A 19,281-nucleotide genomic window follows, 5' to 3' on the forward strand; every position below is an offset into this window, starting at 1 on the left:
GAGTGTGTGAAGCAACTAAATGGTTGTTTTTGATATAAAAAGTGCTCCACCCAAGCCTCGTCTCTGCAGAGCTTCCTGGGTCTGCGACGGGTCTGCTCCCAGCTAAAGAACGCTTCGTCTGGGAGGCGTCACGGGGTCAGAAACCTCCGAGCCCCTCCCTCTGTGAGCCCGCCACACTCACGGGGTCCTGCAGGACTGGACGGGGTCGACACTGGCTGCTGCAGGAGGAGAATCTAACAACATGTATTAAAAGACTGAATGCTGTGCGTCAGTAAACATCAGCCGGCCGGTGCGAGGACCTCAGCGGTGTTTCCTACGTGCTGATGGATGCACGGCTACAGCGTTGGCTGCAGCGAGTGTTTCCATGCTGATGATTGGGTGCTCATTGCTTTCAGTTTAGTTTTTGAAGCCACAACAGGCACGTTTAGGTTTCTGAGCATGCTCAGTAGATCCTTTGACTTGCTGGGCAGCTTATCGGCTCTATCCCGGGAACATCACAGGATTGAAACTGTAGCTTTGGATAAAGGATGTCTGGAAAACATTTGCTTAGCCTGCATGAGGCTGACTGTGGATAAACAGAGCACAGACCTGGACCGGATCCGTCCCGTCGACTGTCTGCTGCTCTGCTCTAACCTGTCAAAGCGTGAGAACCAGCCACAGTCTGAAGCTGCCCAGCGTCAAAGCTTTTAAAGGACACTGGGAGCTGCAGTCGTTGTAGTCCACAGGTGTTTGAGCCTAGTAGCTGTTACCTGATCACACGATGGCTTGGTTATAAATACCTTTTATAATTAGGTTACACTCGGTGTCTGTGTGAAAGATCCAAAGTGAAGTTTGACTTTGAGACTTCGGCCTTCGGTCCATCATCCTGTGCCACTTCCTGTCCAGAGGAGATATTGAGCTGCCTGGCGGGCGTTTCCAACACTTTCTAATCTCTTTGTTGCTCTTTTATTTATTTATTTTCCTCTCGTCTGTCTTTTTGTTTTGCTCATTAGCGCAGCGCTCATTACACCGGGTCCATTACAGCTGAGGGTTTGTATGAATCAGGGTGATGGAGAGCCTCGAGACCTCGTCTCCGGCCCTGCTGAGCCTGAAAGGGGAGGCCGGACGTTTGAATGACAAACTCTGAGAAACTTGGGAAGATGTTTGTCCTTCCCAAACCCATCATCCTTCATTTTCTCGTTTATACTCAGTTATACTTCCCTTTCATTGGTTTCTCTCTCGATTCATCGTTCTTTCTTTGTCGTAGTCTGTTCACTCTTCCTTCTCTGTATTCTTTAGCTTGGTTCTGTTTTTCTGTTCTGCTTGTCCTTCTGCTTGTAGGGCTACTTTAAAAAACTGCATTTGCTTTGGCCGATATTTGCAATCTCAGTTATTTACCAGGTTAACTCTTTACCCCTCGAAGGCCTGTGAGGGAAACCCTTGAAGCTCTTTTCTGAACGGAGTGGTTTGTTGCATGTTTCGGGCCTGCTCATCGGGCAGAATGAGTCTGCATCGGACGCTGGTGACGGTCTCTGCCTACAGCTGACCTCGGAAACCTGAGAACTGGTCGTCAGAACTCGTCAGTCGTGCAGGGAGCTCGTCAGATCAACGCGTTAAACCGTCCTCATGCAATTATTCAACTGCTCATTTGTTTTTGTAAATGACTTTTGTTTAAGAGTTTTAAACCTTCCAGGATGAACTGGAACTATCAGCAGAACCACGAAACGGTTGCTTTGGATTTATTTCCCAAACGTCTCTGATATCGAGACTGCGAGGTTCTACGTTTGTGCAATACCGCTTTAAACCACACGATGGTGCAGAGAGTTTAACCGAGAGCACTTTCCTGCTGCGGTGCGGATAAAGACACGGGGTTAGCTCGTAACGTCATCACACTTCCATTTATGCTCGCCGTTACGGCGCAGGTAGCCGAGTGATAGGTGTCGCCACTCAGGCCTGAAGATTAGACGGCGGTCGACTCGCACAGTCACCAGAGAACCGGAGCTGGCAGCTTCAGCTGCTCGTCTACACCTGCTGAGAAACGGGCAGCTGCGACCTCTGACCTCAGAGCGCTGTCACAGGTGAGCCGCTGACAGACCTTTGATTGGTTCAGATGGATCTCGAAGGCTTTGGTGTTTGGAGCTGTTGTGCACGCTGCAGGGCGAGGTGTTTGTGATTTACAGCACGGACAAACTTCACGTTGAAAAAATGAGAAAATCATCCTGATTGTTTAATGTCCAGAATCCTTGAAGCTCGGACGATGATGATGAAGATGATTGAGACCAGGCTGGGTGATTGTCTTCATCTCCTCCCGCCCTTTTCCTTTCCTCTTTGCTTTCATCCTACACTAAAACATTTCTCCTGATTTTTCTTCCCGACTTCCTTAATTGCTCATTTCCTTCTCCAGCGTTACCCTTCATCCCTTTCCCGTCTCCGTCATCCTTTTCCTGTGTTTATGCTTCATTTCCTGTGTTTATTCCTTTTTCCTTCATCCTTCCTTTCTGTCTTAGTTTTTGTCTTCTTCCACTACAGCTTCGTTTCCTCCATCCTTTCTGTTTCACTGTCAAACCAATCTCGAGTCGTTTTCCTCGCCGCTCCCTGTCACGTCCTTGTAATGAGCGCCGTATTTAACCGCGGCATGTAAATCTGATCCATCACACTTTTATTGGTTCTGTCTTAAATCCTAAATGAGCTCGAGACACAAAGACAGACAGAGAAGACGAATGGCTTTGCTGTAACTTCCCAAGGTCGGCGTTGTACTTTCTCCACATCGGAGGAGCTGCCAGCTGTAACGAGGCTCCGAGACCATCGACACAGAGCGCTGGAAATTAAACCAATAATCATTTTCACTGCCGCGGCTCCTGCCAGAAAATTCCCCGGTGTTTGTAATTTGTCTGTTTGCATTTGCTTCTCGGTGTGTACTTATTATCTGCAGCCACCACACTCCGTGGTCCTGGTGGCTGCAGATGCAGCAGAAAGCCGAGGGAAGCATTGGGGTGCGGCGCTGCTCGGGTTTGAGGTTAGCGAGGTCCCGAGCTGGCAGATTTCTAACACCTACGCTGCCAGCTGCTGCCATGGCTGCTCAGAGTGTGGAGGAGACAGAAGCTGTTTCACTCTGTAAAAATAAAATCTGAGAGAGGATATGTCGAGCTCGCTCCCTGGTGTGTCGGGCAGGTGATGCAGAACGGCAAACAGGCTCACACACTTTGGCCTTTCACATATAAAACGTCGCAGCGTTTCCCACACGCTGACTTTACCTGGTGGGGCTGGTTTCAGAGTTATTCTTACTCCTTCGTGTGTCCAGGAGAATCGTGCACCAAAGTTAAGTTACTGCTAACCAGTAGCTGATCGCAGCGAGTCGGATCTGGTGTCTCCAGCCGTCTGTGTCCACGGCGGACGATGATCGAGGAAAAAGTCTACCGACAAACCCGGCTCGACTGTCTTAGACTGGAGATGGAGGACCACGCCACCCAGAACCTGCCAGACGTGGAGAAGTGGTCATCAGGGACAACCATCATGTAGGCCAGGATGGGAGAGGTGGAGTTTGTCCACAGGACTCAGTTTAATTAAGAAAACATGGTTTCACCTGACGTAAACACTTCTGTGGGAAAGGATGTCGTCACTTTCACATGGCTGCGTTTGTGTGAAATATTGTTGACGTGGGGTCTGAAACACGACCCAACCTTTGGTCAGCAAATTCCAACGAAAGGTTGCACAAACAGAAATCTGATGCCTCTAATCCAGTCCTCCTTCAAAGTGTTCAGCTTGTGTTGCTTTAGAGAAATATTTATTCAGTTCAACTCCAAAGAAACCTACACAGTGGAGGCCAAAACGCGTAGTTAAAGGAGTTCGTGCCAGTGATGAAGACGGAGGAGGGGACCACGTCCAAAATCCAAATCTTTGCTTAAAAACAAGCGGAAGCAGGCAAAAAGGCAAACTCTGTAAAACTGTCAGTGACAAGGTAAGATGAACCGGATCAGGGAAAGCCCGAGGAGCCTGACAGGTGAGCTCGGAGTGTGTGTGGTAATTGGCAGACAGGGAGCAGGTGTGGAATAAAACAGTGAGACTAATGAGGGCAGCACAGACGGTCTGAGGGGGAAACAACAAAGGAAGGAAGTGAAAGCAACACAAGAACCAATGATTAGAAAACAGGAAATAACTCTGTGCAGTGACCGAAAGAATGAAATCACTGATGCAAGCGGCTGATGGGCCTCTGTGATGGACTCGGAGCCACAGCTCCTCCACGTCCAGAGGGGACGGGGGAGGTGGTGAGGGCATCCGGTTAGGATCCTATCAGGAGGCCGCGAGGCAGAGCCAGAACTCAGGTGGACGGCGATGCTCGAACCAAAACGTCACAGCAGTCCAAACTCTGAGAGACGTCCGTACCTCTGGCTCAGCTTTTTCTACATTCAGTGAAATGACGGCGGTTTTTCAAAGTCGGGTTCGAACACGTCGTTTGTGTGTGATTATCGTCGATGCAGTGATACAAACTGGAGACTTTGAGTTTGTTGGTAGAAGCCCGTCTGCCTCTCAGCACATCTGAATAAACGGTGATGAAGTTTAAAGTCTTTGAACAAAAGTATCTAAAAAACATCAATAAATACACGAAGACGATGAAGACGATGAAGGCTGGTGCACACACGTAATCAGAGCTGTCAGAGCGACACACACACACAGTCGTCTGCGGTCTCTCACACTGACGTCTCATCTCAGCGAGCATCGGTTTATCGATCGCGGCGCTCTCTGGACGTTCTGCAGCTCTCGTGTTTTCTTGTGAGAATCTGCAGGAAATCAAATCAGCGCAGGTCAGGGAAGCGTGGCGTGGAGTCCCGCCGCCCTCCGGCTGCAAACACAGCCTGCAGCCTTTACAGCCGACAGTCCGCCGAGTGCATCGGGCTGTCTGGCCCGAGAAACGAGGGGCTGTCAGGTCGATGTCACTGTAAACAGAGATTTAAGTACCTCAGTTTCACTTCTGATAAACTCCGTGTTTGTTCAAATGCTTCTTGTAGAAAAGGTGTCATCGTGGAAATCAAACTTCCACCCCCGCTCTCGTTAACGCCGCGCCGTTTTGACGTTTTGAGACCCCTGAGATGTGAGAGCGCTCCCAGAGTAACCGGCCCTAAAGCTGGATTTTATGGCCGAATGCTAGAAAATAACGATGTTGTTCGACCACAGAGGGAAGCAAATCTGTTTATGGCTGCTGCAAACAGCCACACTCGAAGGTGGAGTGGGAAGCTCGCCATAAAAGCAAAGGGAGGCAGAGGGAGCCATGACAGGGAATAAAGCAGAGGAAGGATTTATGTAGGAAATGAAAAAGATCGGGAAGTTTCAGCAGAAATTCCTCCTGAAGAGCTTCTGTCCCCACTGAGAAGCTTTTCTGATGATGTTCATCCTCACAGCCAAACATGGACGCCACACCAGCGTGCAGCCGCGCGCTCTGAAATAAACGTGTTCAAAACGTGAGCTGACGTCTGATTTATTTTCCATTTCCAGAGTTTCAAAAGAGGAGCTTTGATTTGGACACCTTTTATTTTGAAAAATTCCTTGTATTTACTCGTACCACTTCCTGCTGTGCAGCACGACTCGTGTCGATGCGATCGGCTCCGGCTGTGTCCGAGCTGGAACGCCGTATTCCCGGGATGATGCTTCACTAAGACAGGACGCGGTGGTCCGGTGGATGTGAAGGGACTCCACATCACTTTGTGACGGGAGGTTGCGTGTCATCAGTATCCTACGCTCTCATTGGTCACTTCAGCCACTCCTGAAGTTTAGAAAACTCGGACGTCTCTGTTAGTCACTTTCTTCGTGGTGCTTCCTGAAGAGACCAAAGCTGGATGGACTGCACGTCCTCCAGATGTTTGGTAGGACACCATCCAATCCAACATCTGGACGCTGGGTGGTTTTGGGGTCATTTTGAGAGCAGAGCTGATGGAGGCTTTATTACTTCATGATACACTGTAGCACTGACCCTGGAGACGAGGTGTCCCGCCTGGTTGCTGAGAGGGTCGTGGGTTCAGGCCTGTGGAGGGACGATCTGTGTCTCCACAGCTGTCCTGTTGGGTGGTCAGGACTCTGGACCTGCTGGTCTCTGATGTTGAGGTTCTTCTGTTTTGCTGGTTTTCCGCTCTGTTGTTGCTGTTTGCTCTCAGCGCGCTGCCTGCAGCTTTGTCATGTGCACTAATTTGTCTTTTTTATTTGTTTGTTTGTCGTCGCTCGTCTGCAGGTCCCTCCTGTGCTGTTGTTCAGGTTTCAGAAAGTCCTCCGAGGCTTTCACCGTCTCAGCTGCACAAACGTTTCTGTTTACTGCTCAGTGCCACTGTCGTTTCCTGCAGACGCGATGAATGAAACTAAGCTCTGTGTGTGTGTGTTACAGAAACTATGCACTACGGCGTGTCCGTGATGCCTTCAAGGCCAACAGAAATGTAGAGGATCCAAAGGCTGTGGAGAGACTGATGGAGGAGGGATGGCAGACTCTGGCACTGATACAGAGACAGGTGTGACACACACACACACACACACACACACACACACACACACACACACACACACACACACACACACACACACACACACACACACACACACACACACACACAGGTTTGTACTGCTGTTGTTGTGAGGACCTGCCTGTGATCGTGCCCTCCACACTGACACTAAAACACCGGGTGAAAGGAAAAGTTAAGAGGAAGTGAGATCATCGAGCAGTTTCCCTCTCAGTGTTTGTTCAGCTCTGAGGATGAACCGAGCTGGGGGATCATTTTTGTTCCAGCAGTTAAAGTTATAACAGCAGTGGAAGAGTTTGTAACTCAATATAATAAAAACTGCCTGGAAAAAATTTAACTGAAATCAAAATAAATACAGTGAGAAAAATGATTAGAATAGAATAGAATTCAACTTTATTGTCATTGCACATGCACAGGTACAGGGCAACGAAATGCAGTTTGCATCCATCCAGAAGTGCTTTAGTGATATAGATATATTACAATATATATTAGCAATAATATAGATATGTGAGTATATTACAGAAATGGGTCTAATTGCTTCTCCCAAAGACAAGAACTAACAGACTTAAAAACTCCTTTGTCCCACACGCCATCAAACTGTTTAACTCCTCTCTGGAGGGGAGAGGGAGGGGAAACAGGAGGACAAAGGAGGGGGGAACAACTAAGCTGTAGTGCCTCTTCACCTCACTGTACAATACCTTGTGCAATACTTTTGTAAATAGTCAACAGTGCAATAGACTCAATACTTGAAATGTGCAATTCACTTGTATTTTTATTTTTTATTCCTATTTATTCTATTTATCCCCTTTGTATATTTTATTTATATTTGTCTCTGTATTTATATGTGTGTGTGTGTGTGTGTGTGTGTGTGTGTGTGTGTGTGTATATATATATATATATATATTCTGTAACTTCTGTCGTTGCTGTGCTTTTTTTGGAAGTCGAATTTCCCAGAGGAACCCACCCGAGGGATTAATAAAGTTCTATCTTATCTTATCTTAGATCCACAGGTCAAAATATGAAGTAACAGTGAAATGAAGAGCAGAGGCAGGATCAGAGGATGCTGATCTGCAGCAGCTGTTTGTTACATGATGATGTTTTTCTTCTTCCTCTCTGAAGCTTTAGAGCTGTGAGCAGGTGCTGACATGAACCCAGTGTGAGGCAGGTTATCCTCAATGTCATCATGAAGTTGATGCATTCATGGAATAACGAGCCGAACGCGTTAATATTGATCAGTGATCAGCTCCACCCTGAGCCCTGCACCATCACTCTCACACTCTCAGGTTAACCAGGTTAACTAGAATGCAGATGAACACCTGCTTACCGACTCACCACCTGTCCCCCCCACACACACACACACACACACACACACACACACACACACACACACACACACACATTACCTTGGCAGGTCAGGACTAATCACCTCACTGTTGGTCACTTTGTTCCTTTAATGCATCAGCAGCCTCTCAGCCAATCCCCATGGATGACCGAGCGTCTGCCTCTCTCTCTCACTCACACACACACACACACACACACACACACACACACACACACACACACACACACACACACACACACACACACACAGCTTGTTCAGGTATCTTAGTGAGGACCTTCATTGACACAATGCTTTCCCTGACCCCTGACCCTAACCATAACCTAATTGTAACCCTGACACTAAAACCACATTTTGAGCCTCAAACATTCCTTCAAACTTGTGGGGACCGTGAGTGTGTCCTCACAAGGGACTGTTGGTTCTCACTAGTAGAATGCAGATTTCGGTCCTCACAAAGATAGCTAGACAGGAACACACACACACACACGTGTTCACACATTCTGAAGACGGGGACGTGTTGTTGCTGCTCTCGCTCATCGTCAGCAGTTGGTTAAACAAGTTGTTCGTACCTGTGATTTTTAGCTGCTACCTGAGGCTAACTGGCGCTGACAGGTGGAGCACCTCCCTCTAAGTATTACCGCTAACAGGCGTGCTAACAGCCGTGCTAACAGCCGTGCTAACAGCCGTGCTAACAGCGAGTATCTGGATGTAGAATTTACAGTAAAAAACACAACACCAGGGCTGAAGTGTGTTTGAAGGCCAGCAGGGGGCGATAGACTTCCAGCCCTGCAGAAGTTTATGGGTGAAGTTTGGCTCTGACGTCTGTAAAAGGTCCTGATGGGTTTGTGGGTGAGTCGATAGACCGGTTTCACCGTCACATCTTCCCCGCCCCATCACATCCAGTTTGTGTTGCCAAGATGGCGCTGAGGAATCGCACGTCGCTGTCACGGTAGAAGTCAGATGGTCAGAAGTACTGAGCCACCGCCATGCTGCGCCTGCAGGAGCTGCTCAGCTGCTGGTTTGTGTGCTGATGTTGGTGCCAGAGGGGGTTTGATTCACTGTGTGGCCCCGCCCCTTACCTTACGCGGTGGTTGAGTCGCTGTGGTTTTCTTATTATTATGGTTAGTTTGTGAGTTAGGCTAACATTTAGTCGCAGAGGAACGTGCTTCATGGTTAAAACACCTTAAATAGGAACATTTGTAGGGTCACATGACCTTCAGTCTTCTTGTTTAGTGTGAATCAGAAACTTCCCAGCAAACGTCACTAAACTGAGTGAGCAGAAACGCAGAGAAAGTTCTTTGCTGGCTTTTCTTGCCGTTCTGCTTCTTTCTCAGGTCATTTTCACGGCTTGATGTCCACTCCAGAGCATCTCTTTATTTCCTCGCTGACTCGTCTGCTTGGTTGTTATCGAGTTAGACCGCTCTGCAGCCAGGCTCTGTGCTGACTGCACGCTTTGTTTGCTGCTCGGATCCTTCACGCCTGCTGCAAATCAGAAATGATGAATTACAAAGGCTGCACGCTGACGTGTCGCAGCGCCGTGAGGCCGCAGCCTCGTTCGCGTGCTCCGTGTGGCGCCCGTCACGTATGTTACCCTGTCGTGTATTTACCGCTCACATGTCAGCCGGCCACGGTCTTCACTCCTCACCTCAGAGTTCAGAGAACATTTGATTGAGGACCCGCTCACCACCACCTCTCCCAGGCGAGGCATTCCAGGGCAGAAGCTGAAGACATTACTTCCTGTTTCGCTTTGGATCGACTCAGTGACGTCTGCTTAGACTGCTGCCTCTTTGACCCAAACTTCCAGATGGATGGATGCAGGGATGGAGGGATGGATGGATGAACAGGTGATGTAAGGTTGGATGGTTGTAGTGCAACCAGCTCCTGGAGTAAAGCTGTGAGGTGGAGTCATGGAGGTAAAATGAGCCGACGACACGTTCGAGGTTGCAGGAAAGAAGCTGAGCTGTGACAGAAGCTTGTAGAGCTCCATCTACCCGCCTCCACGTGGAGCTTGCTCTGCACACGGAGTAAGACCTCCACCTTTGTTCACCCACAGTTATTAACCGTGTCGATGTGTTTCACGCTTCAGAGTGAACTTTATTTACTTGAGTGGTGAAGGCTTGGAGGTCTGAGCACCTGAACAGGTAGAACTGAGGCCCGTTAGACACGTCACAACTTCCAAAAATGTACATTTATGGTTTTCTGGAGGTTCACACCAACGCCCGTCTCTCTCTGTGTAGTGTTTCATCCTCTGTGAGATTAAAGGCTGCAGCCAGTTTTCACACATCCACAAACGCCGGCGTCAGCACAGCGTTCTGCAGGAAACGGCGACAGCTTTGACATACAGCGTACGCATCAGCGCGCTCCGATTGGCTGGGCGGACCCGGAGCGCAGAGTGTTTTATGTTCCCATTTCACTACAGCGTGCGTGTGTGTGCGTGTGTGTGTGCGTGTGTCCTCTGCATCCGCCCACACTGACTCACAGATTAAGTGCATCAGAGCAGGAATGCTCCTGTTGCAGTACTTCAGGCTTCTGGAAGAATCCATCCCGGCTCCTGGTGGAGGAGCCTGTGTGCTTCATCCAGGCTGGCCCCTCCCCTGTGCACACATCCGTACAGTGTGTTATATAAGAGGCGGAGCGGGTGGGGGCACAAACATCTTGCCTCGGCTGACAATGAATAATAAGCTGAGTCCCTTTAAAGCATCGCGCCTCGTGTTCATTATTCATTCTCTGATAGTCAGACCGAAGGAGAAAACAACAGGTAAATGCAAACAGTCAAATACCTTTCATAACAACCCCGGGCTACATGTGCTCCCACCCCTCATTACCATACCCAGCGTGCAACAGGAAGCAGTAACCCCGTCACATGCCCGTGGCAGGTTTAAAAGTCGCCCAGCTGGTAGCGTGCCGTCAGTGCTCAAACACCTGCAGCCAGGTGTGTCCCTGAGAGGCTTCCTCTGCTCGAGGGTGGAGGTAGAGCTGGAGCCCCTCATGTGAAATATTCCAACAACAACGGGCGACGTTAGCGTGGCTTTGGCCAGCGAATGAAGAACGCTGCAGACTGAAGTGTGACTGGTTTAGAGGGCCATCCACACAACCAGAGCATGAAACCTGTGGAAGAGGCTTTATTTCCTGTCAGGTTTGGGCACCGCCCCCCGGCTCTCAGGGTCAGGTTTGACACTAAAGCTGTTAGTTGTGGTGAAAATGTGCCGTACTGGCCTCACTGAGGCTGCGACCCGGAGCCCCTCCTGCAGTTTGAACAAACAGCACTGCCTCGCAGCTCGGGGACGAGCTGAAGCTCCACCTTCTGCTCACGGGGATGAGTTTAGACGTGAATGTTGCAGTTTGAGCATCGCCCTGTAACGGGTCAGAGCGAGGTGTCGCTCTGGCTCCGCCTCTCCTCTCCTGCTGACCCGGTGACCTCGCTCCTCCTTCGTTACGTGCCGCTCACTGAAGCAGCTCAGTGAGGTTGAAGCGAGCGGCTCTGCAGCCGGGCTTCGAGCCGCGCTCGTCCCTCATCGCCACTCCGCTCGCTGTCTGTTTATTTTTTGTTGTTTGTGTTTATATTCATGTGTGGGCGTACAGTGTGGATTCATCTGCCGCATGTGGGCGTACTTCTGTGACTCTGCAGCGCTGATTGTGTGCATACGCTCAAAAACTGGAGTTTGTTCTTAATTGTCTTTGTGTGCGTGTGTGTGTGTGTGTGCATGCCTGTGTGTGTGTTTGGGCCTTTGTAAGTTAGTTAGGGAGTAAAGATGATGGATTGCAGCTGCAGAGCCGCCTCTGTCTGTGCAGAGAAACTAAAGCAGTGTTGAATGCGAGTGCAGCAGCTGAATGCAAGCATTCAGGAGGTGAGGGGTGCTTAGCATGAACAGGGCCTTCATGTGACCTCAGCATTTTCTACTGTAACCAACAGAGAGTGAACATTTCAGGCATCACACTTCCTTTGCGTTGTGATTGGCTGGACGTCGTCACAGTAACACTGCAGCTGGTTGGAGCTCATGTTGCTACAAACGGTCGATCAGAGGCTCGGCTCTGAGTCGGGCCCCACAGACACAAACATGTTTACAGCTCTGCAGGTAAATCGTCTGAATCGTATTAAGGCCTAAAGTTTGCATTATTAGGGGCGTGGCCTCTGTGACTGACAGGTGCATGGGTACACAGGTGGCTGTAGCTGCTAGCTTCACCTGAACTGTTGGAGCCTTTTGGAGCTTTTTTAAATGACATCATGTGACCAATAATATGGCTGCTGTGAGGTTACTATAGAAACAGATCGTTCAGGAAGTCTTGGTGACTGTAAATGGAAGATGGCGCCGTCCCAAATATTTGAAGGTTTGTCTTCATGCTCGCTCAGAAATACTTTTCTAGTTATTTTACTTTGAGTTTACTTTCTTCGTTTTGGCTCCATCGAAGAAATCAGTTTGTCTCCTGGAGCAGGAAGGCGACAGGTGAAGGTTCTTGAGTATTTATACATCCTGATGGACGTCCACCATGGTTTCAGGCGACACCAGTGATTCTGTTGTATGTTAATGTTAAACTGAAATCAGCCGATGTGAGGCTCGTGTGACGGGTTTGCTGCTCTGCAGTCACCAGAACAGCGTCTGAAACGCCACCACACACCAGGCGGATTCAGGAGAGGAAGCAGTGAGGCCAAACACACACGTCACAGCTAGTAACACGATTCAGTCACACTGACGGGTGTGTCATAGATGGATGCAGCGCCATCTTTGATGTGTGTGATTTACACACAGTTATAGAAATATGGAAGTAGTAATTCTCTGCTTGTAGGACTTGTTAATGTTGTGGCCTCACTCTGTCATCGTGTGTGTGTGAGAGAGTGTGTGTGTGTGTGAGAGAGTGTGTGTGTGTGTGAGAGAGTGTGTGTGTGTGTGAGAGAGTGTGTGTGTGTGTGAGAGAGTGTGTGTGAGCGGCGGCCTCAGAAGAGCCATTTCTCAACGATTGCTGCTGCTTAATGTCACCGCAGTGTCATGCCGCCTTCGGCCATTTTGGCTCAATTGAGATTAAATGCCACAGCGAGCGGTGAGTTATACCTGCCAGGTCTTGGTGGGGGTGTTGTGGTGGGGGGGGGGGGCTTCCGGGGGCCCATTACGGCTCTTGGGGGTCGGACAGAATCTCAATGAGCCCGTTCTCGCCGTTTAACAAACACGCGGAGGACTTATCTCAGCGTTCGATGGACGTGGGGGTTCAGTCGCCTCTCCGGTCTGCTCGTATTCAGCTGCAGGCAGATTGAAATCCCTCTCTGGGACGGCCGTGCTAATATTTAAACAGCTCTGCGACCATGGAGGCATAAAAGCCCTGCCGACCCTCCAGCTGCTGTGACACATCTGCATCCAGAGCATCGCAGCTGAGGCCACAGACTGTATATCAACGATGGACTGAGCCTGCAGTCTTTGCAGTGACCAGCAGGGGGCGAGCTCTTTAGTGTGACTGATTGAAAGCTTACAGAGACGTCACATGACTTATGGCTGACACAGACATGTGTTTTAACTGAAACATGAATAAATGTGAGCTGAACTGAGCACGCCCCCACCTGGCAGGGATGCAGTTTAGGTTTAAAGGGTTATAATTGGACCCTTTTATAATACTAATACTAATAATACTAAGTGCAATAATCCTTTCTGTCATCGTTGTATTTTTACTCAGTTGTATATAGTATTTGTATTTGTATTCTATTTTTATCTTATTGTATATTTATTTTATTTTATTCTACTGTATATAGTATTTTATTTTATTCTATTCTGTACAGCTGTGTACTGTATTTATTCTTATTGTATTCTAATTTTTGCCTCATAACTTTTGCACTGTCCACTTCCTGCTGTGACAAAACAAATTTCCCACGTGTGGGACTAATAAAGCTTATCTTATCTTATCTTATCTTTTACCTCGATTATGTTTGTTTAATAATAACCTGAACACAAAATTGTGCAGATCTGCGATCTTCCATGCAAACATGCAGGTGAGATTAGAGTGGGTAGGTGGAGGCTGTCCTGCCCTGTGGCAGCTGGAATAGGCTCCAACCCCCCGTTGACCCTGAATTATGGATGTGTGGAAGCGGGTGGAGGTCGTAGGAGCCGGGCTGGAACTGTTTGATAGAACGATACGGGGGAGACGGGTCGCGTTTAACCCTGACAGCCTGAATTTTGTCAGGTTTAAAGACTTCCAGGAACATGTAGGAAGCTTTACTTTCAGAAAGAGGAAGTTCATTTTAAAGACACTTGTGTTTATAGAAGAAGAAACCTGCCACTGACTTTAATAAAGAGACATTTTGACCTGTTGGTGCAGCTTCTCTGCAGGAATCCCAATAAAAGCGCAGTAAGTCCTGAACTCGTAGTTTCTGCAGTTTAAATCGTTCTGTGGAGAGATCGATGGAGTAACTGTACGTTTTATGGCGAGCAGCTGCTGTTTGCTGTGCGATATTCGCCACGAGACATCTGGTCTCCTCTGAAGATTAACCATGTCGGCCGAATTATCTCCGGCCTGAACACACGTGAACATTTCTGCTTCGGCTCGTATCTTCAGTCACATCCAGATCTGTTGTAGAGATTTATCTCCCACCTGAGTTCATATCCCGTTTCCTCCAATCTGAGGCTTTCATACTGCCTGAAACGGTATTAAACTGGATTATTTCCTCTCGGCTGCCTTATTGTAGGCATGTTTGCATGTGTGTGATTTATGTGGTCAGTGGTTATGGATTTTCTTCAGGGGGAAGCAAGCAAACAAATTATTTTCTTGTTAGTTTAGTTGATTTTGGTTTTACGGCCCCTTTATTATTGTCCCTGTTAAACTTGTGCTAAATGTGGCTGTTAGCAGGTCCAGTTTACACAAAGACACCATCACAGTCCGGCTTTTTCCCCACCGATGTGGTCCTGGTCATTTTTTAAGAGGAGTTTTATTCACTCGAACATCCTGAAAACGTTTGTTATCAAATAGGCTAACAGGCTGGTGTTATTTTTGGCTAACTCTGTCCTATCAGAATATGACAAACAAAGTCGTCACTCTGGCTGACGAACTTCAGAAAGTCCAACCCACAAAGTGCTACGTGGGTTTCTAGAGATCACAGCGTGAGGGGTTGGTTACCAGTGAAGATGTTGGACCTTAGATGGTGAGTGAGGTAACAAAGACTCGTCGCCTGAACTCTTTGTGGATCGTGTTAAAACGCCGTTGTGGCGGGCACGGTCTGTGATGCCGTGCAGGGACGGTGGACGCACCTACACAGCATCTGCAGTCATGCGCAGCAATCTTAAATACTGTAATGGGCCCTGTGTTTGCTAAAGTGAAGTGCGTGCTGAAAAGCTTGAAAATGTCATCGGGTCTGCCGTGGTCATTTACATTTGTCACGTTCGAGCCAAGGCTGAGCACAGCCGCTTTGGCTTTGGTCCACCTCGTGACCATTTAGCTCCTGCCAAAACTTTACCTGCTGCTCTGTTTCCAGCACAGCAGTCCAGTACAGATCACTGTAGATGCAGAGCAGCCACCCGCGTGCTCTACCTTCCTGTCATCGTGAGGTATTTACTTGGAGCAAGCACCCTTCCTCACAGAGGCTCCAGAGTTTCCTGCCAGAGAACTCTGAGGTCGCTGAAAAAGACACGCTCCTCAGCATTGGTCTACTTTGTGCCAAGCACCGCCCACAGCTCACACTTATACACGGGCTTGATTGCATATAACGTTATCCTGCTGTAACCACCATGTTAGCCTTTTCCAAAACATGAAGATGAACCACACGGAGGCGGATGCTCAGACTCACGACCCTCCAGAAGACCTGTGAAGGTAGAGAGCTGATCTCAGCCGGGTCGAACGGCGTCTTCTGAATTCAAGGTTCAATCAGCACTCTGGAGTAAACAGGGAGGCTGAGCAGAGTCTCCGGCTTCTTGGAAGTCAGCATGTTAACCTAGTGAGCCCCACACCCAGGTGTGCTGTGAGAGTTTCATGACAGCTGGATGAGCTCCAGCCGCACGAGAGCCAGAAATGGATGAAATGTGACCGAAACCAACTCGGCTAAAAGTCCTCAAACTGGTTCTAAGACTCAAAGAAAGCTTTTATTTCTAGTTGTGAGCAGATTTATGGGCATTTATTCACAATAGAAATCAGACAAAGTCACGCTGCATCTAAAGATGAGGATATCGCATGTATGTCTTCACTGAGCAGCCACTCGAGGAGGACAGGATGCAAAGTGTTTGGAACCAAGTGTGTCGACAGAAGCAGGAACGTGTTGGATTCGTGTATCTGAGGATTTTCAGGAAGTTTCATATGCATGAAAATCTCTGCTCGGTTTCAGGTTTGTGGGGATACCAGTGATCAGAGTTTATGAACAACATCCAGCATCTGTGCTGCTGTTCCCTCCAGAGTCAGCCATGTTAGAGATGAGGTTTTAAATAACTTCAAGCAGGACCAGTGAAGTGTTTCCCGATGCAGGAGATCAGTCCTGCGCTCCCCTCAGAGCTCTTTCTGACGCACTGACGGGGGACCAGAGATTTTGGGAAAGCCTGAGCCAGACAGTAGCTGAACTGAAAAGTAGGGCAACACCCTGCGTGAAAGCCTGCGTCACCTCCTCCTCCTCTTCACCTCGCTATCCCCCCGTTTCCTCTCTTGCTCTTCCTCCACATTTTGATCGGTGAAAATCCGCGGCCTTCCTCCCTCCATCCCAGAGAAATCCCACACCTTTATTGCTTCTTTACACCCGGCTGCCCCCACAGGTCCTGATAGCTTTACCTAGCTTTAGACACACACACACACACACACACACACACACACACACACACACACACACACACACACACACACACACACACACACTGCAGAGCAAACTCTATTAAAAAGAGGAGGGAGTAGCTCAGGTGGATGAAAGCAGACAGGTTTTCCTCGCTCTCCTCTTCCTCCTCCTCCTCTTTCTCAGCCTCAGCGAACATCACACAGACGCTGTAGAGGAGGCAGGTCTGCAAATCTACAAAGGAGACCTCTTAATTAGAGCTGGAGCTGCAGTTTATGTGCTGAATTATGCATTTATCACAGCTGAGAGGGGACTCGAGCCTTTCACACGCTGCATCGTGTGTCTGTTAGTGAGAGCTGGGCATCATTTCCTCATGCACAGCACCGTCACTACCATTGCATGTCACAGTGAAATAACCAGAAAGTGTCACTTTAAACGATGGAGTTTAATATATTGGACCGTAAATGTGAGATGTAGACTGATGGGCGTATCCATAGTGACCTGGTGATGTCACCTACGAGACTGGGGCGCCACATTTTGAGGCTGTTAAAGGTGATGCTTGAGTGCTGCATCACTGAAAACGGGTTTTTGTTTCTTTACGGCGGCCACATCAGCCTGCTCAGAGCGGCTGGGGAGGACAGGAAGTCGAACACTAGACCAGCACAGAGAATCCTGTCACTTCAAAATAAAAGACCCAGTGAAGAGACGCTGGAGCGATTTAAAGACGAGGATGAAGAAAAGTCGACGACACGTCAAAGCCTCGGAGTATTTCAGGTTGTTTCTGGGAGATCAACTACGCTTACGTCACGCACACAAAGCGGCGTAGAGCTTGGTCCGAATGTACTCGAGATGCACAACAAAGTCCTGATGAGCTTCTCCTGCAAACAGGAGCTGAAAAGTCTTTATTTCAGTCGCTCTGAAGAAGTGACGAATGCAAAGATAAAAGTGAAATCCAGCCTCAGAGAGAGCTGAACGGTGTAACCTCAGATCTCGCTCCCCTCTCATCTCTTTGGTCCTCACATCATCGGCAGCCCCACAACTCCCCCAAAAACAGAGAGAGAGCTGAAGTATTGATTTCTGAGCAGCGAGGCCCTCAAAGACTCAAACCCTCGCTCCCCTCTGAAGCCGCCAACACGCAGCTGGGCAGCTTTAACAAAATAAAAAGGCGAATCACACATGAAGCCTCCGGGATCCTTAAAAACACGCTGGGCAGGATCGGCCTGAACACTCGACCGGGCTCGGGCTGTTTGAATCATGTGTGGTTTTAATCTTCTGCTACAGTAAAATAATCAATAATCATGTAAATCTGTTGGTGTTCAGCAACATTCGCCATGAATCTTAGGTGCTGGCAGCCATCACACCAGCCTGAATGCTGACCGGTATTAAAGATTAGGATCTCCCAGTTTGGGCGATGGGAAGGTGGAGCGTGAGGTGGGCTGGTGGGATGGTACTGCAGACGAAGCTTTGTTTTTACCCCGCCACACCGTCCTTTACAGGTCCGACTGTAGCGGCTTCATCAGGGCGCTGCTGTGTGAGCCAGAGTTACAGGAAGTACAGAGTGAAGTACTTCCTGTAACAACCAGCAGGAGCCCAGAGATGGAAGGGATTCTGGAGCGTCTCAGGTTTTGTCTGTAGACGGTTCCTCCACACTCGTCCCATCCATCTATCCATCCATCCATCCATCATCTGCTTATCCGAGGCCGGGTCGCAGGGGCAGCAGCCCAAGCAGAGAAGCCCACCCCTCCCTCTCCCCAGCCACCTCCTCCAGCTTATCCGGGGGAACACCAAGGCGTTCCCAGGCCAGCCGAGAGATATAATCTCTCCAGCGTGTCCTGGGTCTGCCCCGGGGCCTCCTCCCGGTGGGACATGCCTGGAACACCTCACCCAGGAGGCGCCCAGGGGGCATCCTTGTGCCCAAACCACCTCAGCTGGCTCCTTTCGATGTGGAGCAGCAGCTGCTCTACTCTGAGCCCCTCCCCGATGGCCGAACTTCTCACCCTATCTCTAAGGGAGAGGCCAGCCACCCTTCGGAGGAAGCTCATTTCTGCCGCTTGTATCTGCGATCTCGCTCTTTCGGTCACTACCCACAGCTCGTGGCCATAGGTGAGGGTAGGGACGCAGATCGACCAGTTGAGAGCTTCGCTTTTACGCTCAGCTCCCTCTTCACCACAACAGCAGCGTCCGCATACTTCCAACAAGTCATCATCATTTTCATCAAACCGCCGAACCCAGATGGTCAGAACTCGATTGGTTAAAAAATGTTAATTATGTAATTCTGAATTTTAAATATGACTTCCACTGTTACACCGCCTCCCACCCTGTAACGGTGTGTGTAAACAGGAACTTTTTAAAGTGGGCGTGTTTCTGTGACGATGTGGTTGATGCTGCTGGTCCGGCCTCTAAGCATGAATCATTTCTGTAGCTGCTTCGGTGCTGCTGCTTTGCCGTGTTAGATGTTCGTAGATATGTTTCTCATCACGTTTCGTCCCTGAACACTGCAGAGAGACTGCACATCGCTTTAGCACCTCCCCCTCATCCTCCTCTTGTTGGGATATTTTCTGGTACTTTCTTTTGTTTGTTTGCTTTCTTCTATTCTTGGAAATCTGGAGCTGATGCAATGATGATATTCCATCGTCCTCCTCAACACAGACACACACACACACACACACACACACACACACACACACACACACACGCTGCATGATGAAATTCATTGACTGGAGAAGGCAATGTGATGT

The 19,281-nt window shown here is 48.9% G+C and overlaps 2 protein-coding genes across 2 annotated transcripts in view; both read left to right on the forward strand.

The window, feature by feature from the left end:
* Positions 1–19,281, forward strand: part of cidea (cell death inducing DFFA like effector a) — a 281,200-nt gene that overhangs the window by 94,028 nt on the left and 167,891 nt on the right. The window lies entirely within an intron of this gene.
* The window catches only part of lyrm4b (LYR motif containing 4), a 43,529-nt gene that overhangs the window by 6,512 nt on the left and 17,736 nt on the right, over positions 1–19,281 (forward strand). Inside the window, exon 2 of the mRNA XM_014410921.4 lies at positions 6,350–6,470. Within this exon, the coding sequence (XP_014266407.1) occupies positions 6,350–6,470 (121 nt within the window). The remainder of the gene's footprint in view (positions 1–6,349; positions 6,471–19,281) is intronic.

Source organism: Maylandia zebra, linkage group LG9, assembly GCF_041146795.1.
Source record: "Maylandia zebra isolate NMK-2024a linkage group LG9, Mzebra_GT3a, whole genome shotgun sequence".
NCBI classification, from domain to species: Eukaryota; Metazoa; Chordata; class Actinopteri; order Cichliformes; family Cichlidae; genus Maylandia; species Maylandia zebra.